This window comes from Cornus florida, unplaced genomic scaffold, assembly GCF_030987335.1.
Source record: "Cornus florida cultivar Cherokee Brave unplaced genomic scaffold, ASM3098733v1 CherokeeBrave_3.0.0_Hap2_Chr08, whole genome shotgun sequence".
In the NCBI taxonomy this organism is placed as follows: domain Eukaryota; kingdom Viridiplantae; phylum Streptophyta; class Magnoliopsida; order Cornales; family Cornaceae; genus Cornus; species Cornus florida.
Genome location: NW_026775578.1, coordinates 84,451,375 through 84,476,313, shown reverse-complemented (window position 1 = coordinate 84,476,313; position 24,939 = coordinate 84,451,375). Strand labels below are relative to the sequence as shown.

The 24,939-nt window shown below is 36.0% G+C and overlaps 1 protein-coding gene across 3 annotated transcripts; it reads right to left on the bottom strand.

Annotated features, from left to right (window-relative positions):
- Positions 1-4,622: 4,622 nt before the first annotated feature.
- LOC132268237 (uncharacterized) lies at positions 4,623-24,041 on the bottom strand. 3 transcript variants are annotated; one of them, XR_009469262.1, is made up of 14 exons: positions 23,733-24,040; positions 19,716-19,813; positions 18,401-18,483; positions 13,046-13,172; positions 11,893-11,956; positions 8,592-8,689; positions 8,328-8,412; positions 6,269-6,392; positions 5,685-5,786; positions 5,468-5,532; positions 5,178-5,259; positions 5,020-5,099; positions 4,807-4,931; positions 4,623-4,707 (listed from the first exon to the last, which is right to left on the bottom strand). XR_009469262.1 is itself a non-coding variant. In XM_059769053.1 (13 exons), the coding sequence occupies exons 1-13, from the start codon at positions 23,975-23,977 to the stop codon at positions 4,874-4,876; spliced, it is 1,290 nt and encodes a 429-aa protein (XP_059625036.1). In that variant the 5' UTR covers positions 23,978-24,041; the 3' UTR covers positions 4,623-4,873. The 3 variants fall into 3 exon arrangements, 2 of the variants coding, with proteins under 2 accessions (XP_059625036.1, XP_059625035.1); XM_059769053.1 differs by having other exon boundaries at positions 4,623-4,931; positions 13,046-13,140; positions 18,390-18,483; positions 23,733-24,041; XM_059769052.1 differs by having other exon boundaries at positions 4,623-4,931.
- Between the last annotated feature and the right edge of the window lie 898 nt (positions 24,042-24,939).

The following is a 24,939-nucleotide window of genomic DNA, read 5'->3' as shown; positions in this document are numbered from 1 at the left end:
TATGTATGCATATATATATATCAATTTTTTTTTTCCTCTTTTCTTTCTTTCATTCATATATATTTTTCTCTTTTCTCTCTATGACTGATCACGGATCGGATTGGTTCGATTTGGGAGTAAAGTTCAATCCAATTCAGTCCCCACGAATTGGTGAAATTTGAAACCGAACTGGTCCGTTGGGATCTTCTATCCAAACCAAACCGATCCGTTATTTCACGGATCAGATCGGTTCGGTTTTCACGGATTGGGCTTTTCAAATAGTCCAATATGATTACACTTTATGGTCCATTAAAATCTCATATTAGTAATTAAAAACCTGTAATGACTAATGACTTTGGTGACCTAGGGTTAACTTAAAGTCTTAAATAATGAATAAAAAAAGAGAGAAAGAAATACAGTAAGTATATATATAGTTATATATGTGTGTGTGTGTGTGAGGGTGTCTTGTCGACTATCAATAATAATCAACCCTTTGCAATAGCACAAATCATTGTAACATAGGGCTATTGGTCGGTAAGTCGAACCACTGGGATTGCTAGTTTATGGCAACCAAGGTTTTTTAAATTCACTTTTAGCTTGATAAAAGGGGTATAGAGTTTTGATTGGGTTTGTCACTAGAATTAGAAATTAAAATTGCATAAGTCAATAATTGCAAGGAATTAAAGAGAGGAAAATAATAAAGAGAGGACTAGGGAAGTGAATTCACTACCTACTATATAAACATGCTAGAATATGATTCATTTGGGAAAAACAACATAAATAAGTGGCCATGATATGTAGCTACACATGGTTGCTACATTATCTTCAAGAACTTCATGAAATCAATGGCTAGAATAACCTATCAAAGTTGTACATACTTGAACTACCTAATTATGGTGTAGCCTTATACATGCTTACTAAGCTAGAGATTATCAAGCCTTCAATCTCATGATAAGAGCACATGAAGCTAAAAATAAAAAATAAACCATCAAAGGAATAACCTAAGCCATGGCCTATCAAATTTCTTAACAACATGCCATTAAAACCATTCCACAATCTCATTTCCATTGCCACTATGAAAATGCAAGCCATACAACCATGAGAACATACATTCTAAGACAAGATAGTAGATTCAATATGATCATTTATATCAATTTCAGTTCATTACATCAAATGCAAGCTCTAGATTATGGAACAACCACAAAAATACATCATTTTTCCCAAAATAGAATCAAAACTAGAATATGCTTACAATGAAGGGCTTCATCACCTCCCTGGATAGGGAGTTAGTTACCCATAGACACAAAGGAGGAAGGAGAAGAGAGAATGAAGCCTTCCATTTTCGTGCTTAGAGCAAGCTCCAACCCCAAAACTCTCAACACACCTCTTTCTCTCCCTAAAACTTGCCAAAAAGTGAGATCCCCTTATTACATGCCTTAAGCCTCTAATATATACAACCATAGACATCTAAACACCCCAATTTTGTGGCCCAAAAACCCTAGAAGCAGCAGAACCACACAATGGGGTCAAAGGGGACAAGATGAGCTAAATCATGGAGTGATTGATCTGCTCTTTGCAGATCGGCGGGCGCCTGCGGCTCTTGAGCGGGAGCCCCCGGGTCTTGGGCGGGCCCCCGTGAGTCTTGGGCGGGCGCCCGCGAGATCTGGGCCTTTTTGCTCTGAATTGTTGTTCTTGAACCTCTCTGGGCGCGAACTAATGATGCAACTCTTCATCCTTGAACTTTGCATAGAGTGACATGAATTCCATGGATCACTTGACTTGGCCAAAATGACAGTCCCTGGCAACGGCGTATTTTGATTTCAAAAACTTATCAGAGCGTCACTTTTAACTCTTTTTGGGGACCAACTTGAAAATAGACAAAAGAATGCAAATAAAGCTAATATGTACAATATGATCAACTAATGGACTTAACTAATGTAAATAAGGGCGGTTGAATATGCAATATTCGGCGCTTATCAGTGTGTGTGTGTAATATATTAATATATAATTAAGGTAATGGATCGGATCGGTTTTTTTAGGCCCAATCTGTTAATCGAATCGCAAATAACGGATTGTTATTTTTCTAAACCATCACCAAACCATGAGATCTTAAAACCGAACTGAACCATACGGATCAGATTGATTCGAACCGGATTGACAGATTATTTACTCACCCATATTTCTCACCCACAGATTCTCTCTCTATGTGTCCCTGTACAAACAAATCTCTCTCTCTACGTTCAACTGCGCGAAGAGATTCATAATAGAGAGAATTTTAGATAATTTAGTCTTTTGTTTGGTTAAAAAAAAAAAAAAGTCTTTTGTTAATGGAAAATTAAAGGAATGTACTTAGTTGCATAGTTTGAAAAATGTAGGATCTTAACTAAACTTAGGGGGGGTATTTGCACATTTTTCATATAATAGTGGGCTTTTTTATTTTTTTTGGTAAGGGTATTTTAGAAATTTCCAAATGTCCTTATTTGTAAAAAAATATAGGGGTTGATTAAAGGTTAGGGAGGAATTCACACAATTTGTATATAGATGGAGTATTATTTATTTATTTAATTATTTAATTTGTATTTCACCCAAAAAAAACCAAATACAATTCTAAATAAATTAAAGATATAATTTGTTAAGAAAAAAAATTCAATATAACAAAATATTTAACATCATAAATTCTATTAATTTTATGATTACAAATCCACAATATCATGATAAATAATAAAAGCCAAAAATATCAATTTTAGGGAGGTATTCGTAAAATTTGTAAAAAGCAAAATTTTATTATTATTATTATTATTATTATTATTCTTTGCATTTCTTTTTATCTTGGCAATTAACTACTACAATGCACTTGAATAGACTTAAACCCTCTACCTTTCTCTTTGAAAGGAGAGGAAGTACCACAGCCTTGGTGTCTTATTTATTTATTATTATTATTTTTTTTGGCACTTCATAAAATAAAGATAGAATATATTTAGAAATTAAATATATATATATATATATATATATATATATATAACAAAATTTTTAAAATCATTATTTTGTTAAATTTATTATTAAAAATCCACAATATCATGAAAAATAATGAAAAGAACAAAAAATAAAATATCAAATGTTGTATAATTTTAAGGGTAAAGTGCAAATATATATATATATATATACACACACACATAAATAAATAATTCTCTGTTTTATATAAAATGTGCAAAATGCATCCTTGGTATTTTTATGTGCATTAAATCCCAATAATTTGAAAATTTGTAACAAATTGCCCTTTGATTGACAATTTTGACAATTTTTTTAAACCCCAAACCCTTAGCGCATTTTAGGTATTTTAGTCTTCAATTTTTCTTTTAAAAAAACCCCATAAATCCTAAAAAAAAATTTTAAAATCCCAAAATACTCAAAAACCCCAATTTATTTTATTTTTTTAATTTTTTTTTTAAAAAAACTCCAAATTTTTTATAAAAGTTCTTAATTTTTGAGATTACTGTTTTTTATTTATTTATTATTTTTATTGTCTCAATGGCATTTTGATATTTTAGTCTTTAAATTGAAGAATACTCCTTATTTGCTCAATTTAAAAGATTTAGAGGAGTTTTCGAACACCAAAGGGATCCTTGCATATTCTGTATCAATGGATTCTTTTCTTTGCAGTTTACCCAATTTTTAAAAACTAAACTAGGCGGGTTTAGAGTGAAATATATATATATATATATATATATATAGTCAATGTTAAAGGCAACCAAACAGATTCAACACATAAAGAGAGCAAAATCATTTTGAGTGTTTTTGTGTATTTTATTTTCTAAATATTTTAAAAAACAACTGAAGACATATGTGTCTTTTAGTACTTTCTCACCTTCTAAAGTAAAAAATTGTTGCCAAGTGGGTATGTTATGATATTTTTTTGTCAATGAAAAAATATCTATATTTTAAAAAACAAGAGTCCTCAAAAAGTTTGAATATTAAAATACGGGGCATTGTTTTTCTTGCATTGCGAGTGAACTCAGTGTTGCTGGTTATGCAGGCATTGAAACTTAAAAACATGAAACAACGTAAACATTTTTATAACTGAATTTTAAAAAAATAATTTTCAAAAAACTGAATCAAACATAATCTTTGTACAGTTTTCTAATTTTCAATTATCTGGAAACAGAAAGAGTTACAAAACCAAACAAACCCTATCTCTGAAATCAGTTTTGAGTTTAAAACGCAAGCTGTGCAACTCTTCCATCTGTTATGGACTTGAGAGTAGAATTTTTGGCTTCCAAATCAACCTACTTTAATTCCTAGTTCAGTCCCTGTGTGATGTGGTGTTTGAATACCAGATGATTGTTTAGGGTTTTGCAACTCTCAATCCAGAAATAAAATAAAATAAAAATTAACTAAAATGAAATTAAACTATATATTTATGTAGAATAAAGGTCTCCTATAAATAAACCAATTATTGGTGCATGCAGTTTCTGCACTTTTATCACATGAACCCAAAAAAAAAAAAAAAAGGATATTCATTGCATCCCACCTCTATCATCATCAAATTTGCAGCATCTGTACGTTATTTTCTCACATCCATTTGGCAATAATTTACAGCATAGAGAAACCATAAAAGTGAGAATCCTCATTTTGCTGCACAAATGTTGTGTAAAACAAGAATAATCAGTGGTAAATTGTAATACTGCAAAATCGTCAACGGCCTCTACAACAGCTTTAACTTCCAAGTGCCTTACATGTTAAAAAATGAAAGTTAACCAGGCAGGATTCAAAATTTACTTGAAGCCATGCTTACAAAAATCAAGACATGAAACTAAATTTAAAATTTACCTCTGCGGTACAACTAGCTAACTAAAGGAGAAACTTCAATTGTCCACGGAGCTCTATATAAGAAATTTTACACATAGATTCCTAATCCAAGCTCTTTAGGGTTTGTCTCCACCATCCATGGAGGCCTGTTAAAGAAAATGTTAGCCAAAACTACAATCGCACAAATTGGAGAAAGAAAATGTTATCTGGAGCAAAAATATATATATATCTTACTTGTTCATTACAAAATTGATTGTTCCTTGGGCAGCACGTTGGAGTAGAACTTCCCTTGCTTCAATTGCAATTCCTTCAGGCTATATGGAAAATGTAAATGAAGTTTAATGGGATTGGAAAATAACTATAAACTAAATCAACTAGCTGTTATTGCATACCTCTTCTGGAAACCAAACACCAGCTTGTGTGCTTCCCTCGAGAATGGCAAGTGCAAATGACGCTGTTGCATTTCCCACTGATCTGCAAGACATGAGTTTAGGAGAGACACATTATGTGTGACATTAATCCCCGGTACATTATCTTTCCCGAAAAATGGTCATAGAAATTAGCAACATATGAATAGCTAAGAAATACACGTACAACAGGTGCGGGATAAAAGCAACTGCATAATGAAATTAGGGATACTTGTACTCATACGTGCAACAAAGCTTTCGAAATCAAAACTTACACTGAGAGTTTCCTATGACTAAATATAGCTACAGTATTGCGCCCATCTGAACACTCCAAATCAACCTGCTCAAAAAAAAGTGTATTGATATATAGTTTAACAAACAGCAAAGTTGCATCCCAATTCCCTTTTCTGAAAGTACCAAATTTAAAGTATATACTACTACTGATAATATAATGTAACAGTACCCTAGTTCAACATCATCATAATACATTACCCTCATTGACACACGCTCCCCAGCAATTCCATCAATTTTTCGGACTACTGGGTCAAATGATTGAACCAACTGTTCAACTTTACTTCTATCTCTAAGATATTCCTGCAAAAATACCCAAAACAGTATAGGTCTATTGGAAGAACCAACAATCAAAGTAAATTCTATAATTGATGTTTGATCAAACTGGTGATTAAGTATAGATTATTAATCATTTGTTTTAAGTTCTCACAAACTCATCACATTCATGTGTAGGATGGGCAACCAATTCTATGGTGTAGACAAATTATCATCAAAAGATAGGTAAATGTAGTAACTAAATTCTTTTAAAAATCAAAACTAGTTTGTGGATGTTATTGTACAACATTTCTGATAAAACTCCGATACTACTGTAAAAATTTTGATATCAGATGTAAGTGAATCAATAAGATATCAATAAGCAGTTGCTATCTAGAAACATCATTAGGATCACTGCTTTTTAACAGTCTGCAAATAAACAAAGATACTAGATCAAGGCAGCAAGGCTAACATCAACAATTGAAGTATCTTTACAAAAGATAAGCAACTTCTCGAATGCAAGAGCATACCGCAGGAAGAAGACTCCTCATAGCTACCATTCCCCAATTCCAGAAAAATGGTGCAGTTCCAAATCGAGCACTGACCGTTGGTACTCGTAGAACCTCATGAGCACTTCTTACTTCTGGCAAATTCCTGAAATTGAGGTTCTGATTGTAGGAGTATTCTTGGAGCAAAAAGTAGCTTCAGTGTTCTACGTGAGCAGCTAATCAAAAGTTAAGTGGGACTATCTAAAATGACATCTGCTATGAGTAGGCTCATTTAAATGAATTAAAACTCTAATCATTGAAGTTGATCCAAGGAGGTAACCATATGCCAATTTTGGAATTAATTCCTATGAAACTTTGCTATTTTTATCACCCTCGCATTTCATGGGTCATGATTTAAAAAAATATAAAAATTTTAAATAAACTTTAGTCATAGGTAATATTGATTACCAATATTAGACTTCAAATTGGCATGGAACTACGTAAGGAGAGTCTAATTTGGATTCAGCCACAGGACCTCCACCATGTCATTGCATGGTATTGGTCCTACCAATGTGCTGCTCTGAGGACTTTGAAAAGTTACATTCAAATATTGTAAGAGGCCAGAAAATTATAAATTATAGTCATAAAGAAAAGATAACAATCTAGTAGATGAAATGGTACTTATTCAGTAACTGCCCTTCTAATTTTGGTAATGAAGAGATTGTTGATTGCCAATCTCATGACCAAAGGAACACATCTTACAGCCATCTAAATTTTCAGTGTTGAACTTAAAGAAACAAGTAAATTTTGATGATTGGAAATGTTACAACAGCTTCAGGATATAAAGTAAACATGCGAAACAATAATGTTGAGAATGAACCAGTAATAAGGGATCAGAGAGCAAATTTTAGTACTATTGCACATTGTTCTTACAAAGTCTATTTATACAGTACATTAAATCAGAAGTTACAAACAACAACAAAAAATATGTTTTTAGTCTTTCAGTGTGCTTGCAGGGTGGTTTCTAATTAAAATGTAATCAAACTAACATTTAGATTAGACACCAGAACCTAGCAAAAATTTGAGATTCTTTCTTTGGAACTATACCAAACCATAGCAATTACCTTTTCTGTTAGAATAATATGGAAAATATATATTGTATTGCATGAATTACAATGTACAAAGCACCTATATACATAGTGAGGAATGGGGGTAGGTGAGGGCTGTACAAGCTAGGGTAGGTGAGTGATGGGAAACTTATCTATGTAAGGAAAGTGGGTAGGTGAAGGTGGCTCCGGTAAACCCTATGACGCAGGACAAGTAACTTATAGTAACTAGAAAGAAAGAAGGGGATGAGAATGAGAAGATGAGATGAGACTGACGAAGGAGGTGAGAAAATAGATGAAGGAGATGAGAAATCAGACTGAAGGAGGTAGGCTAGTGAGACTGAGGGATTAAGAACAGCAAAAACACGAGTGGGAAGAGATACAAAGAGAGAGACTTCGCAAACTCACGTAATAATTCAATAATTCTCAAAAACTGAATTATCATATTACAAAGGAGCCTTTATATAGGCAAAATAATAACAAAACCCTAGATAATAAAATCCTAAAATATCCTTAAAATTAAAACATTACTAAAAATAACCATAAGCATAAATAAAACACTAATTTACTAAAATCACGAATTCTATCTTTCTTTTCCCCTTTTCCAAAAGTAGAGCTTGAACACGTGCGACTCATCATCCATGAAAATCATTATAGCTCGTTCCCCATCACCCTAACCCTAGGATTATATACAATATAATCTAACATTTTCCATTTAACCCAAAAAGTGGAAGTGAGTAACAATATAGCAATCCAATATTTTTCATGATAAATCAGCAAGAAGTAGCCACAGTGGAGAATCATAAAGATGGAAATTGAAATATATATATACATATATATGACATATTAAAATTATTACAGAAGATGACCTAAAGCATTGTGCATGATACATTAGATGAACACAAGACAATCTTTCATTGTAATATCTATATTATAGGTCTATGCACAAAATGTTTTGCAGCTTTTGACATTAATTTCATTCTTGTAGAACTTACAAGAGATAAACGTCTCTCTTTCCAATCCCTTTTCCAAAGTCAATGTTGAGCATTCCACTATAAGGCTTTAGTTTGATCTTTTCTCCTGATATAATAGTCCATTATCATGGTTATCTCCATAATACATTATTGGCGAGCAATTTAAAAATAAAAAAATAAAAATAAATAAAGAAAGAAAGATAAAAAAACAATCTTCTATTGTTGCCTTTGAAACTAACCTTTATTATAACCAACAATCCCTACTCCATGAAGTAAGAAACTAACCTTTACTATAAGCAACAACTTCCTCTCCTAGAAGTAAGAAACTGGTGGCTAAAATTGTTGGGCCAGCTCCACCAGTGCCTGCGGTGTAGTAATAGAATCTGAAATGAACATATTAGCACATAAGTTGCTTTAGATCACTCGATGAAAGAATCAAAAAAAATTATTACAGCCTCTTGGGCCCAGATCAAGAAAATTGAGCAAACCATAAAATATGTATTAGATTTCTATTTGATCATTTCCTTAAGTGCCACCCCTAACCCTTCTTAATGTTAAGGTGTTGGAACATGAGAGGCCTCAACAGGTCAAAAATGCAGAGGGAAGTTAAGGTTTGGATTCAAACTTTTAATTTTTCTGTGGTTTATTTGGTTGAAACTAGAGTTAAACAAGATAATTTTCAGAAGATTTCAGTTGGTCTTGAACATCATTGGAACTGGATTGCCAATTATTCTAATGCTGTCAATGGTAGGACTTGGGTGGGCTGGGACCCAACTGTCTTTGATGTACAAGTTTTGATGGAGCATAGCCAGTGTGTTTTCCTGAAAGTTTCTAATTTGTCTTCCCGACTTCTTTTTTGTTTCTGCAATTTATGGGCTGTCAATACTGTCCGAGATAGGTCTATGTGGGAGTCTTTAATCCAGCAATCTAAATCTGTTACAGGGCCCTTGGATCACATTAGGTGATTGGAATACTGTTAAAGCTAATGAAGAGAAGAAGGGAGGTTTGTTGTTGCCTCAATCTATTCATGATGAATTCAATTCTATGCTGGATCTTTCTGGTTTATTGGTGTTGGATGTAACTAATGGTAACTGAAATTGTCCAATAATCAATACACTTCAAAGAGGATATGTGCCAGATTGGTCAGAGTTCTCATCAATGCAGAATGGTAACATAGTTTCCCTAACTCCAAATTGATGTTATCTGCAGCTTCAATTTCAATCATTTTGGTATGGTGGTTACTTATTCCTCTGACTGTGCTAGTGGCCCTAAGCCTTTTAATTTCTTAAAGGTTTGGTGTCATATGGATGACATTGAGCCTTTGGTGGTAAGGTGTACAAGGAACCACTTCAAGGAAATCCTATGCATCAATTGATGAAGAAATTAAAGCTCCTGAAGGTGGAAGTGAGGAAATGGAACAATGACAGAGTATCTGTTCAATCTAGAGTTGTAGAGTGCAGGTCTAATCTTATTGATATTCAATTCAAATTGCAGGCACAGCCATTTAATTCTCATTTGCTGGAGGCAGAATCTTTAGCTCAGGAAGAATTAGAGGTTTCTTTGTGGCAGGAGGAGATTCTTTGGGCTCAAAAATCCAGATTGAAGTGGATCACTGAGGGAGATAGATGCAACAAATTTTTCCATAATAAAGTCAAGCAAAGAGCAGCTCTTAATTCTATTACGTGTTTGCAGAATAATGATGGTGTTTGTTGTACAGATCGATCCATTACTGGGCAATGGATTGTAGAATATTATGAAGGTTTAATATGCTGCAGTTCCAACTTCTGTTCCTTCTGTGGGATATCCTAGAATAATGGTGAGTGATGAAGACAGGAATCTTCTTGTTGCTCCTGTTTCAGAAGAGGAAGTGAAGAATGTGGTCATGGCATTCACCCTGATAAAACCCCAGGGCCTGATGGCTATCCTAATCGGTTCTTCTAAAGATTCTGGCATATAGTGAAGAAGGAATTGGTTGAAGCTGTCCAGTTTTTCTTCAATTGTGGTTTTCTTTCTATGGGAGTCAACAGCACTTCCATCTTTTTGATCCCTAAGAAGAGTGACAGTTTGAAGGTGGCTGACTACAGGCCTATCTCTCTAAGCAACTCATTATACAAGTTTATTACAAAAATTATCTCTAATCGACTGAGTGGTGTTTTGGCTGAAGTTATTCGTGTGAGCAGGCTGCCTTTATTAAAGGCAGGAAAATTCAGAACAATATAGTTTTAGCTCATGATCTCTTGAAGGGTTTTGGTGCCAAATATGTGAAACCAACTATGGCCCTCAAGATTGATCTCCAAAAGGATTTTGACTCTGTCCTGGGGTTCCCTGCAGTACATCTTGAGATGGTATGGTTTTGGAGAGGTTTGGACCAACTGGGTGATGACCTGCATTACTTCAGTCCACATTCAGTCTTAGTAAATGGAGTCCCATCTGGCTATTTTAGCTCTGGTAGAGGGCTGAGACAGGGGTGTCCATTATCCCCCCCTATTTTTCTGTCTTGCAACAAATTTTATCTCAATTGATGCAAAAGAAGGTTGAAGAGGGTCAATTAGATTTATGCACTGCAATCAGTAAGAGAGGTTCTAACTTATCCCACTTCTTTTTTGCTAATGATCTATTTATTATCCTTAAAGCCAGTGTGAAGAATGCAAAGGGTGTCATGGATATTCTGAATCATTTTGCTTCCTTATCTGGTCTTCAAGTGAATGTTGACAAAAGCACAGTCTTCTTCTCTATCTCTGCTAGAAGAAAAAGAATTATCTTGAGAGTTCTGAAATTCAGATTGGGTAATTTGCCTGTCACCTACCTTGGACTTCCTATGTTTGACAAAGCTATAAGAAGTTGTCATTGCCAGCCTTTAATTGATAAAGTCTCCTCCAAACTGCAAGCTTGGAATGCCTTGAATCTATCTTTGGCAGGTAGAGTTGAACTCATTAAATCAGTCATCTCCTCATTCTATTATTATTGGGCTGCATTTTTCTCCATTCCAGTGGGGGTACAGAATTTGATGATACAAGAGCAATGACCAAGGCAGGCACCGGCGTGGTCAACCTGAAAAGGTATGCCAAAAATTCAATACAAAGTCTTCCTTTGACTTATAATGGCTCAAGTACTAACTTGACCGTCAGAGAGTGCCAAGCCGGCACCACGCCAGTGCCTGCCTTGTTCACTTCTTCTCTTTCGCAGGGAAGGCGTCCAATTCTGGATCATGCAGATTTTCGCATCAACAACTATTATAAAAAAGAACCCTTTTTTTCTGGTGTACACTATACCATGCCTATAGTACTATTGTAAATTCTTATGAAATAAGGACAAAGTAACTTCATATAATTTAAAATTTTCTAGCTCAGCCAATACCCCCTATACACAAGAGGCTCATCACCATCAAATTCTTCACAAGTAAGGTGTGCTAAGAATAATTGAACGGGGCAATGAGGAAAAAGATATGTGATGTACCAGCTAATGCATAGCTGGTGGAAAATTTCTTGTCCCCTCAAAAAATATAATAAAATAATAATAACAAATAAAAGAAATCTCAGCAAATAAACATTTTTTGTAGCATCATGGAGTAGGGAAAGATGATTACCTTAGCCTCTCTGGCTCGCCCTTGCTTTCACTTCTTGCAGTGCGAACAAGCTCTGCTGCCATCACTGTCATGACGATGGTAGCAATGATTAAAATTTGAGATCTAAAGAAATCAGTGTAGCAGATTTGAGAATGCATTCACTTTCCAAGATAATATAACTGCTGCACTTCTGAATTAAATTGGAATTCAAGATTGTACATCCTTGACATGTGACTTCATAATGACATTACATTTCTGGTCAGTTTTTATAAAACGTACGAAGGTTTGTGTCAGATAGGCAATGCCATAAACCTTTGGGCAACCCCGTACCGTGGTAGGTTTTAGGCAACCCATAAAAAACAAAAAATCCTCAAAATATGCTGAAAATGACATAGGTGAAACCAGAAAATTAAGAAATAATACAATTGTGTGTATATATTTGAGAAGTCTAGAACCGTAACCCAAGGCTCTGATGTAGAGTTGGCCAAAGATCCGTGAACTAAAGCTAAGGGGGGTAAAGGTAAATAGGTTGCGAAAGCTTGTATAACAAACTTCAACTAATTTTTTAAAAATTATCAGATTATGAAAATCCTAATTTTAAAAAAATTATCATGAGTATTAATTTAGCATTACACCCTTGGCATTAAAGATTACCTTTTAGCCCTGAATGTAGCTTTATTAACAATTCTTCCCTTGGACAAGAGGTAACTAACTTGACACTAACTTTCACAATTCTAACTAAAACCATAAAAAAAAAATACATATGGACTCTAGTTTTAGACACGGAATTTGCCAAATGAAGTCCTATTACCTAACAATATTGCTAGACATATTACAGACAAACTTTTTCGTAAGGAATAGTGAATTTCAGAAATGCAGCACATTGTTTGAAATAGTAGGTGATGTATCTAAGAGACAATCATATAAGCCAATTCCTCGCGATCATATGTGAGATACATGGCTCAGAAGCCAGGTTTGTGAAGTCACCTGTCATGTACAGTCTATGGTATGGAAATATATTGTATTGTCAAGCAGATGGTTTCAGCAATGCGGTTATTAGGTTTTTATTTTCATTATATTTTCTTTAGCTCTAATACAGTTTTTGTCTTTTATTTATGTACTAGTAAGTGTGTTAAAAGTGTAAAACAAGTAACAAGGATGTGTATAATAGCACCATTGCTCACTCCTGGATAGATTCCACCAGTTGTTAATGCTGGAATATTTGCATCCTGTGCTTTATCCTTATAAGATTTTGCACGCCATGCATAGCTTGTATCATCACACACATCAAGATATGCCGTCTGTTAGGAGACAAGAAACATTTGTAATATGTATTTTGATGAGAAAGTAGTGAAGATATTTCTAGAGATAAAGGAATAGGAATAATTCTCCGTGTTTGTTCTTCTCCTCGTGGAGGATTTAACTAGTACACAAATAATTACAAAGAAGGAAAGAAATTAAAGACTAAAAATCAGCTCCTATAACTATGCTAATCAGCACCTAATCAGCACATGTACAGCTAATTATCTATATATGTTAACAGTTATATGGTCAACAATACAACTAATTATCTATATATGTCAACACTCCCCCTCAAGCTGGAGAATAGATGTCCTCGATTCTCAGCTTGGCAAGAGCAGAATTGAACACTTTGCTAGAGATTCCCTTAGTCAAAATATCAGCAAGCTGATCCTCGGTCCTCACATAGGGAGTGCATAACACACCTTCTGTTACCTTCTCTTTGATAAAGTGCCTGTCAATCTCAACATGTTTAGTCCGATCATGTTGCACAGGATTATGAGCAATGCTGATGGCTGCCTTATTATCACAATATAGCTTCATGGGACTTTGACAAGCAATCCTCAATTCTCCCAATAGGATCTTCAACCATAATAATTCACACACACTGTGGGGCATAGCTCTGAATTCAGCCTCAGCACTAGACCTGGCCACAACCAATTGCTTCTTACTCCACCAAGTAACTAGATTGCCACCCACAAATGTGCAATATCCCGTAGCTGATCTTTGATCCGAAATAGAACCTGCCCAATCAGCATTTGTATAGGCCTCAACTGCAGAGTGAACATGTTTTAAAACCAAAAGACCTTTACCAGGTGCTGATTTCAAGTATTTAAGTATCCTCTCTACTGCCTGCATATGAGCTTCATGTGGCTCGTGCATGAACGAATTGACAACACTCACTGCATAGGCTATATCAGGTCGTGTATGAGACAAATATATTAGTTTTCCAACCAACCTCTGATATCTCTCTCTATCAACTCGTGTATCATCAGTCTATTCACCCAATCTATGATTTTGTTCGATAGGAGTATCCACAGGCTTGCAGGCTAACATCCCTGTCTCAGTTAAAAGATCAATTACATACTTTCTCTATGAAACAAAGATTCCTTGCTTTGAACGAGCCACTTCAATACCTACAAAATACCGCAAGACACCCAAGTCTTTAATTTCAAATTCCTTGGCCAAATGTACCTTAAGTCTCCTAATCTCCTCGGTATCATCCCCGGCGATGATGATATCATCCACATAGACAATAACAACTGTAATTCCCCCGCCCCCCCCCCCCCCCCCCCCCCGCCCGCCCGCGCAGAGAGTTTCAAAGGAATAACATATGATCTACTTGACTAGGATGATATCCATACTTCTGCATAGCTTATGCAAATCTACCAAACCATGCTCTAGGAGACTTTTTCAGGCCATATAATGATTTTCTTAGTCTGCATACTTTCCCCTTATTGGTACTTTCATCAATACCTAGAGGAAGGTCCATGTACGCTTCCTCCTCTAGATTGCCATGGAGGAAAGCATTCTTAACATCAAAGTGTTGTAGAGGCCACTCTAGGTTAGCTGCTAAAGATAACAAAACCTGAATAGTATTCATTTTCGCAACTGGAGCAAACGTCTCCTGATAGTCAATGCCATATGTTTGAGTATTGTCACCAATCTTGCCTTGTATCGGTCAATTGACCCATCTGCCTTATGCTTTATGGTAAACACCCATTTGCAGACAACAGTTTTCTTTCCTTTCGGCAACTCCACTAACTCCCACATAGAGTTTTTTCGGAAAGCTCTCAATTCTTCAACCATCGCCTTGGATACAACAAAAGACAACTGATGGGCAAAAGCCTTGAAGGATGGTGAAAGACGATGAGAAGACATAAAACTTGAAATAGGATATTTATATTTTGACTAACAAGTACGATGTGATTTTCTCAAGGCAATAGGCAATTCTAAGTCATTAAAAACATTAGAATCATCTAAAGTATTAGGATCTACATAACTATTATCAACAAAAGAGAATGGAGATTCAACAGACTCTACCTTAGGATTACCTGTTGTCAGGGCAGACTGATCATTTTGCTCGAGAGGTACCTTTTCTCTTCTTAGATATACCAGCTCAAATGGAGACATATGATGACCTTTTGGAGGGAAAGTCAAAGAACCACCTTCTGCTTTTTCATTTTTCCATTTTTTTTTTCATTTTTTCATTTCCACTCTCTAATTCAAACATAGGCACAATATAAGACTTTTCTTCACTACTCAAGGTCTCTCCCTGAAGAGAAGCCGTAGAAGCAAGACTAGAAAAATAGGCTTGTTCCTCGTGAAAAGTAATATCCATAGAGACAAATTTTTTGACGGAGGGTGATAACACTTGTAACCCTTCTGAGTAGCAGAATAATAGAGAAAAATGCATTTGAGGGAACGAGCGTTAAGCTTACCACTGTGGTGTACATGGACAAAGCTTCTACAACCAAAGACTCGAGGAGGAAGATGATTAACAGTAGATGGCGAGCAAGAAGTAGTGAAGACCTGAAGTGGAGTTTGGTATTGAAGAACTCTGGAAGGCATCTGATTGATCAAATAGGCTGTTGTGAGGACAACCTCCCCCCAATATGACTTTGGTACTGTCATGGATAGAAGCAGAGAACAGGATACTTCGAGAAGATGGCGATTTTTCCGTTCGGCTACTCCATTCTGTTGATGGGTATCGGTGCAAGAAGTTTGATGAATAAAGCCATGGTCAGAAAAGTAAGATTGGAGACCCGAATAAATGTACTCACCCCCATTATCAGAGCGGAAGACTTTTATCTTTGAATTGTATTGTGTATGGATCATTTGATGAAAGGACTTAAAAATAAAGAAAACTTCACTTTTTTCCTTCATCAGATAAACCCAAGTAACTCAGGAGTAGTCATCAATGAATGTGACAAACCATTTAGCACCTCACAGATTAGTCACATGAGAAGGCCCCAAACATCACTATGAACAAGAGCAAAAGGAAATGCACTTTTATTAATACTTAATGGAAAAGGTATCTGATGATGTTTAGCAAGTTCACAAGTTTCACATTGAAATTGAGAAACATCAACAGCAAAAAATAAAGAAGGAAACAATTTTTTTAAATAATAAAATGATGGATGTCCTAAATGCTTGTGCCATAACCAAATGTCACGGGATGAACCAGTAGTGAACTGCAGAGCATGAACTGAGGTTGAAGCAACTGGTACATCCAAGAGATAGAGGCCACCTCGTTCACTACCATGACCAATCCTCGCCCCCGTCCGAAGATCCTGAAATATACAATGAGTGTCAAAAAAGGTGGCAGAACAGTTTAAGGTTTTAGTAAGTTGACTGATAGACAGAAGATTATTGAAAATCTAGGGACACGAAGAACATTGGAAAGGGACAAAGAATCAGAAAGAGTGACTGAACCTTCACCAGTCACAGGGGTTGGTGAACCATCAGCAGTTGTGACACAATTTTTAGTAGGTGAGGAATAACATGAGAAAAAATGAGATGTAGAGGTCATGTGATCATTTGCCCCTGTATCTATAACCCAAGATTCTGAGGAAGACTTACCAGATACACTAAAACAATGACCAAGGTTACCTGAGGACGTGGATAAAGAACTGGACCCTTTAGTAGAGAGCAAACGAGCACACTCCTGAATCATTTGTTCCATCTGACCAGAAGAGAACTTAGCAGCAGATTGGTCACCGTTCTGATTACTGGAAGAGGTATAATGAGCCTTGGAGCTGGAACGACTCCCTTTTCCGCCCTTACTGCCTTCACCTTTGTCACCCTTTTTTCCTGACCACCAAGGTGGAAAACCATTGAGTTTAAAGCATTGTTCTCTCACATGTCTAGTCTGGTTACAATAATCACAAACCAAACAATCTTTGTCATCAGATTTAGTAGTTTTAGCGACATTACCAGATGCTGCAGTTGGTGGAGGATCGGGCTGATGTGCTAATGATACCCAAGGTAATTGACTTGTGGTAGAAATCAAAGCATATCCTTCTGGAGAAGGTGGCATGAGCATAGCAGATCGTCGGAGGGCCTGGGTACGCACATAAGCAGAGGCCTCACGCAAAGAAGGAAACGGATCTTTTCCAAGTACCTGAGTCCTTATTTGGTCTAGATCTAGGTTAAGACCAGCAAGAAACTCAAAAATGCATTCTTTTTCAATCTGCTTATTCAACAGAGCGGTATCAACAACACATTCCATTTCACAGGGTTTATAATAGTAGAGTTTTTGCCACAAAGCTTGGAGGGCATTGTAATATGCCTCCAATGTCCTTCCCTGCTGAGTAGTAGCCTAAATACTACGCTTCAACTCATAAATTTGTGCCTCATTTCCTCCCACAGAATAAGTCTGAGATACTGCATCCCAAATATCTTTAGCAGACTTGAGCAGCATATACCTAAGACTAAGATCAGAGGTCATAGTTTGGAGGAGCCAAGAGCAGAGCATTGCATCTTCTGCAACCCAAGTCGTGAAAGTTAGGTCATTGATCGCGGGTTGGGGTTTTTCCCCAGCCAAATATCCCAACCGGCCTTTGCCGGTAATATACAACTTCACAAAGTGTGACCAAGCCAGATAATTGTTGCCATCAAGTTTATGAGGCATCAACTGGACATTTATCAGATCTTGATGCGGGTTAGATGCAGTTGGAGGAATCATTAGAGTCGTGAAAGTTGGATCATTGATCGCAGGTTGGGGTTTCAATCTTGTCTGCCATGAAGTCAAATAAGGATACCTAGTCTGTGGTGGTGGGCAAGGTTTTCGGTAGGTTCTGGGGTGATAGAAAAAAAAACTGGTGTTTGGGTAATAAGATGTATTTGCAGAAAACCCTAAAAGAAAAATAGGATTTTAAAATTCCTTTCTAGATGGCTCTGATACCATGAAGATATTTCTAGAGATAAAGGAATAGGAATAATTCTCCGTGTTTATTCCTCTCCTTGTGGAGGATTTAAATAATAATTACAAAGAAGGAAAGAAATTAAAGACTAAAAATCAGCTCCTATAACTATGCTAATCAGCACCTAATCAGCACATTTACAGCTAATTATCTATATATGTTAACAGTTATATAGTCAACAATACAGCTTATTATCTATATATGTCAACAAGTAGGTTGTGCGGATGCCTAGTAATTAAAATTTACAGTAATTCCACAAAATTTAGGGAAAAAAGAGCAAAGCTTAATAATTACCTTTTTCTCACCTTGGTCTGTATGGCTGCTTCCAGTACAGTACACTTTTCTGCCTGTTGGAATGGCCCTGCGGTATGTACAACAAGATCCACATCTGCAATGGGGCTTCTACAGTGAATATAAAGTAAAAGAAACTTGAAGGATGTTCTTAACATTGGAATTTCCCTAGAATATATCATTCTATATTCACCATTTTTTCTATTTTACTAGGATTACCGTTCCAAAATGTTCATGTTTTGTTTCAGGAGTGTTATCAAGTCATAGTTGGTATAACAAATAACCTGAGGTATCAATAAAAAGGTTGTTATGGTGGTTAGATATTTTTTTTACCAAGACAAGAAAAAGGAAAAACAAAGAGCGATAGCATCTAGTCTAGGGTAACCCTTAGAGTGAGGCTAAATCTAAATAGTCAAATGTAATGCGTACAAAATTGGAGATGGAGAACAACACTTCAGAGTACATAAAGGCTTTTATTTTCTCCTATTTTCCAACTGACACTCATGGAAGGAATGGGTATGGCAAGGATTTCCTATGCTACCAGTTTGTAAAACCAAAAATAAGTGCTAATGCTAGGCTAAAAGTAACAACAGAAACTGAACCTGTACCAAGAACTGTGCTCCTGGTAAAAAATGTGAAGAAGGAATTTGTGTTCTATTTCCCAGCCCAAAAAAATAAATTAATAAATAATCATAACTACCTTTGTTCATGCACAATTATAATCATTAGGGTGAGCATGCACAATGCAAAGGATTTAGCAGTTTCCAAAACATGGGGGCATTGGTGAAACAAAATTCAGTAGAAGTATTCAAACCATGGGACGATTGACAGTTCTTTAAACTTGCCAATATCTCTTCTCACTCCTTGAGAGTAATAACCAAAAAAGGAAAAAGAAAACACAAGACAAAACAGGAACATCCCCTATTAGATAGCTGAATTTGACTGGAATGGGAGAACCATTAGATAATAAGAGCACTAAAACAAGAAGACAAAAAGGAAGAGAAGATTTTTCAAAATCAACTCAACCTAGAAAAGAAAATAAAAGGGACCAGAAAGAATGACACCACAGAGTCGGGAAAAATATGGGATCAGTTGTAGCAGATGAGCATTATCATAATTGCTGATTTGGTTATGGCGTTATGCTATTAACTGTAAAAGACAATCAACCTCTATAAAATAAGAAAAAGTACGAGGGAAAAGAAAAAAATGACAACATCATGAAGAGAATATATTTTAATATTATATGCAGACAACTGAACTCCAAGGATCTACAATTCACTTAAAATGATCCTTGTTACCAATTCAAAAGTGTAAGATTAATCCTCGCACCATTTAACGCTGCTTCTAACGACTTTATGTCCTCTACGTCTATTTTAGCAAACTCGGAGTTCTCCCCAAGCCTAGCAACCATAGAGGCACCTTTTTCCCTGTCATTCAACAAATGTTAAACAGTTCAGCAGCTTAATTTGGCAAATTTTATAATTTCAGTTAGCTGATGAAATGTCACAAACAATGCACAAAGATAGGGCATAGTTCTTTTGTGTATGGTTCACAGAAATAAAATAAAAAGAAAAAAGAAACATCAGACAATTTTTTTTTTTTTTTTTTTTCGAAAGGTGAAGCTAAATATATATAAAAGAGTAAAATGTACAGTGAAAGGCCTTTGGCCCAAACCAACCCAAACATACTTGGGAAAACAGATAGAAGCCCAAACAAACAAATGACAACATGCATTGGCCCAAGGCCCAGCCCCTAATTCAAACAAAGAGCCAAAAATAAAAGTCTTGATGCTGTTATTGGTGGATTTCTAATGCAATTCCGGTGGCAAAGCCGATGACGGTGATCAAATCCAGACCTCACCTTTGGTGATTCTCAAACCAGAGACCTAAAGGGAGTACCCCCAAAGCCTTACCAGTTGAGCTAGCCCATGCAGGCAAATAACCAGGCCAGAGATTGATTGGGCCTATTGAATGTAGATTGGAATCTGAGTCCACAGCATCATTTAAATATTGCTTTATAAGTGAGGGGGAGCCCACGGAGGGGTTATTGGGAATTCGGGATCATTGAATGTCCGTTCACTTCAGCTACAGCACCAAGTATAAAAAATTAGATGCATACAATGAGCTATGTCTATTCTCGATATTACAATGAGCTCAATAGCCTGTGGCAAGAGTGGGACTATTATCAGGATTTTCAGGAAATTGTGCCAATGATAGTACCAAATTTCAAAAACTATTGGACAAGGAGCGTGTATAATTTCATAGCTAGACTTGAAATAGTATGATCAGAGGGATCCCTTCCCATCTTTGAGGCAGGCTTATGCATATGTCCAACCAGAGGAGAGTTATAGGAGTACTATGATTCACTCTATGTCTAGGGATCGCTCTGCCCTAGCCACTATTCCTCAGAAAGATCACTAGTCAGGACAGCCTTGTGTTGATAGCAAGAGTGGGGGCTCTGAGAAGAAGCGTGTTGATAGCAATAGTGGGGCCTCTGAGAAGAAGCATCTGAAGTATGAACTTTGCAGGCAGCCAAGGCACACTAGGGATCATTGTTGGAAACTCCATGGTCATCCCACTAGAGGAAGAGGTGGTGAATGATTTGGCACAGCGAGGGTCGAGAACACATGCTCATACATCGGAGGTTTCCGAGGTTGTGCCTCAACCTACTACTGGGAATACTACCACTCTTACTCAACAAGAGTTGCAGACACTTGATGGCTCGACTTAATACCTCATCGACCTCAACTTCCACAACTGGCTCATCTTCTTCTAACTTTGCTTACATGGGTAATAGATACGCAAGTGCTTTTAGTGTGTTTCCACCCTCTCATCCACAGGCCACTGATCATATGACAGGTACTTCTAATATTTTCTCTTCTTATTCAACATGTTATGGTAGGGATAAGGTTAAAGTTGCAAATGGCTACTTGTCATCTATCTATGGAAAAGGACTTGTGCAATGATAATCATCCATGTTACTTTCTTCCGTATTACATGTTCCCAATTTCTCTACTAATTTTATTTCTGCTAATTGTATCAGCAAGTCTTTAAAATGTTCTGTAACATTTTTTCCTACTCATTGTGTGTTTCAGGAACTGGGGACGGGGAGAATGATTGGCACTGGTAAGGCACATGATGATCTATATCTACTATAGACCTCTTCTTCCTCCAAAAGTTCATCTTCTCATTATGTTCTTCATGTTGATGATTCTCCATCACTTAGGCGTTGGTCCATCCTTCCATTAGTGTATTAAAGAAATTTTTTCCTATTTTGGTTAAACTACAATAGTGGAAACAAGTGAAAACATATTTTTCTTGCTTCCAGATTTGGGCCTTTTTCTTGAAGCAGATGCGACACTGTGCAAGACATAACAAATGTTATCAAACATGATTTCGCCACTTGTTTATTTTTTTTCACTGATTTGGCAACCAAAACACGAAGCAAAAACAGTTACCAAGCAGGCCCTAAAGGAGGTGCTTTATGGCTTGACGAAGTCTCCAAGGGATTGGTTTGACCAATTTCGCAAGTCCATGATCTAGTTTGGGTACAAGTAAAGTAATGTTGCTCATACCATGTTCATTAAGCAAACTAAGGGCAAAGTTGAAAGCTCACTTAGCCTAGGAGTTTGAAATTAAAGACTCGGGGGATTTTATGGTATTTCTTTTGCAATAGAGATTGCAAGATCATATAAGAGCATTTTTTATTCTCAAAGGAAGTACATCCTTGACCGTCTAGAAGAGACAGGCATGTTAGGCTATAAACTGGCAATATCACTTATTGAGGTTAATCATCATCTTCGTAATGGTGAGGGTAAAGGAGACAAGATGAGATATCAAAGATTGGTTGGAGGACTTATATATCTATCTCATGCTCTTCCAGATATAACATATGCAGCGGGTCTTACTAGCCAATATTTGAATGATTCTCGCACCACTCATTTAGAGACTGATTATCGAACTTTCAGATATTTGACATTTGCTCCCGGTGAAGGGATCTTACTCTCTAATCATGGATATTTGAAACTAGAGGCATAGATAGATGCAGATTGGTAAGTCCCAGTTGATAATAGATTGTCTACCTCAAGTTATTGCACCTTTATAGGAGGAAAGTCGGTAACTTGGAGGAGTAAGAAACAATCGGCAATGGCTAGGTCTAGTGTCGAAGCAGAATACAGGGCTATGGGCCATGGGGTATGTGAAATCATGTGAATTCAGATCTTGATGAGTAATATAGGTATTATGGATGATGGACCTATTAGACTATTTTGTGATAACAAAGCAGCCATAACCATTGCACATAATCCAGTCCAACATGATAGAACGAAGCATATTGAGATTGACAAACATTTTGTTGAGGAAAAGTTAAATAATGGAGTGATTTGCATTCCTTTCGTAAAGTCAGAGGAACAACTAGTTTATAATCCATTATATTGTATGCAAGTTGGCTAAGAGAGATATCTATGCACAAACTTGAGGGGGGTGTTGGAATATGTGCGAATATTGTCGTAGTGAGCATACTTAGCGAAAAATTACCACATGGGGTATTAATGTAATTCTTACTTCTTGTTAATATAATTGTGCGGTGTACAGAAGTCAGAAGCATTCTCTAACCCTTCTTTATTTCTTTATACTCATTATTTCTCTTCTTCAATGGCCAATCAGCCTAATCATCCAAAACTTAAAAACACAATCAATATTGTATTTCAACTGACACCTTGAATCTTAAATAATGTGTTTACTCACAAACCCCCCTCCAGCTTCTCAACATCTCAACCAATTAGTGGAAGTTCTTCCCCTTCTCCCTAAATTATCAACAGTCATGATATTTTCAAAACCTGCATCATAACATACTTAGAAAACTCCTCCCAGCCTTTCCTAATTATTCTTCCATAGCCCCCACCTCATGACACATCCTGAGTTCTTTACACAGCCAGTCTACCGCCGTCCGTAAGTTCTTTCTACAATTCAAATCTTGACAAGGACCTGCTGCCCAATAGCGCTTCTAATTGGGATTTATATTATTTTGCTTTCTTCTTCCAAATTTTCTCAGCGATAAATGGAGGGAAAAGAAGTGTTATTAGGAATCAGAACAAATCTAAATCCTCCTTTCCCAAGCAATTGGGAATTGTTGTGGAAACTAGATTCTCCAATTGACTGTCAGGAAAACTTAGGAAAATAGAGAAAAAATTTATTCCAAAATTTCCATAATCTGGAACATACAAAATATCTAATACAAAATTACACAGTTACAAAAATAAATAAATTGCACTCGTAATTAGTTTCTATTTTTCCACATTTTCTTGGCAAGCAAACAGATTGAAGGAAAACAAAAAATAAAAAATACCTGTTTCGGCCAGCGACCACGATGCGGAGATGGGGACAGAGGTTGGAGAGGGCAATGGCAGTGGAGCCTCCAACTCTGCCAGTTCCACCCAATATCAAAACCCTAGAATTTTTCTGAGTCTTCTCTGAAACCATTGATTTGTTATGTTCACGCTCTTTAGTAGAAGTAGTAGGAGTTGGAGTAGTACAGGCCCTTGTCAGAGTTTTGAAGCTGCTCTTCATCAAAGGCATACAAATTGGCGCCATTTTTATTTTTTTCTCTCTCTCTCCGCCCAGCCATCAAATAGGGTATACTTTTCTAGAATAGTTTATCGTTATCGATGACGTGGCATCATGTAAGAGAAGTGAATGAACAAGAAGGCAAGATAAGAAAAGAAACATCTTATCAGATTGACTTCCTTGGCCATACTCATCTGAATATTTATTTTTTTATTTACCACTTATTCTCATGAACTCTTCTGCAGAGAATTTTATTTGCTTCGCAATTCTCTTGTTTTCACATAATAAAATCTCAAAAAATAAAAAAAATAAAAAAAAAAGTGCCAAAGCATTTTTCAATTATGAGGAATCTTGTACTCATCTGAAATTTTTTGCCCATTTGGTAACTTACTAATAAAATTGAACTTAATGTATTAAAGAAAGAGACCAACATTCTATTGACCTAATGGTACCAAATCTCTATTTCTCAAAGAGAACTAATAAATATTTGGTAACCTAAAACTCCCACGTTCAATTACATATATTTAATAAACAAATACTATTTATTAAATATAATTGATCAGGTTCCTGTGATCAAATTGGTCTACCCAAATACTTTCCTACGTAGATTCCATATTGATAAAATAAGTTCTGCAGTAAATATATTAAATATTTATCCAAAGTACTTAAGTTGTCCAATCCATAAATCACTCCAAATATATCAATGTAAATAATTAATACAACTCGAGTCAGTATAGATCTCAGGATTAAGAATCAACTTACATTAGTAATTGATAAGGAAAATTATTTATGATGGCTCAAGTAGTCTTCTACTTATCGCTGACCCATTCAATGATCTATACACGCCAACTCGATTGGTTTTGGATCACCCCATCTAAATGACTGAAATAAGTCACTCCATTTAGTATTTCTATCGAGTTGGAAACCAGTGGTTAGACTCATGAACTAAAATGTCCAGTTATATTCGATAGAAGAAGAATATTTATAAT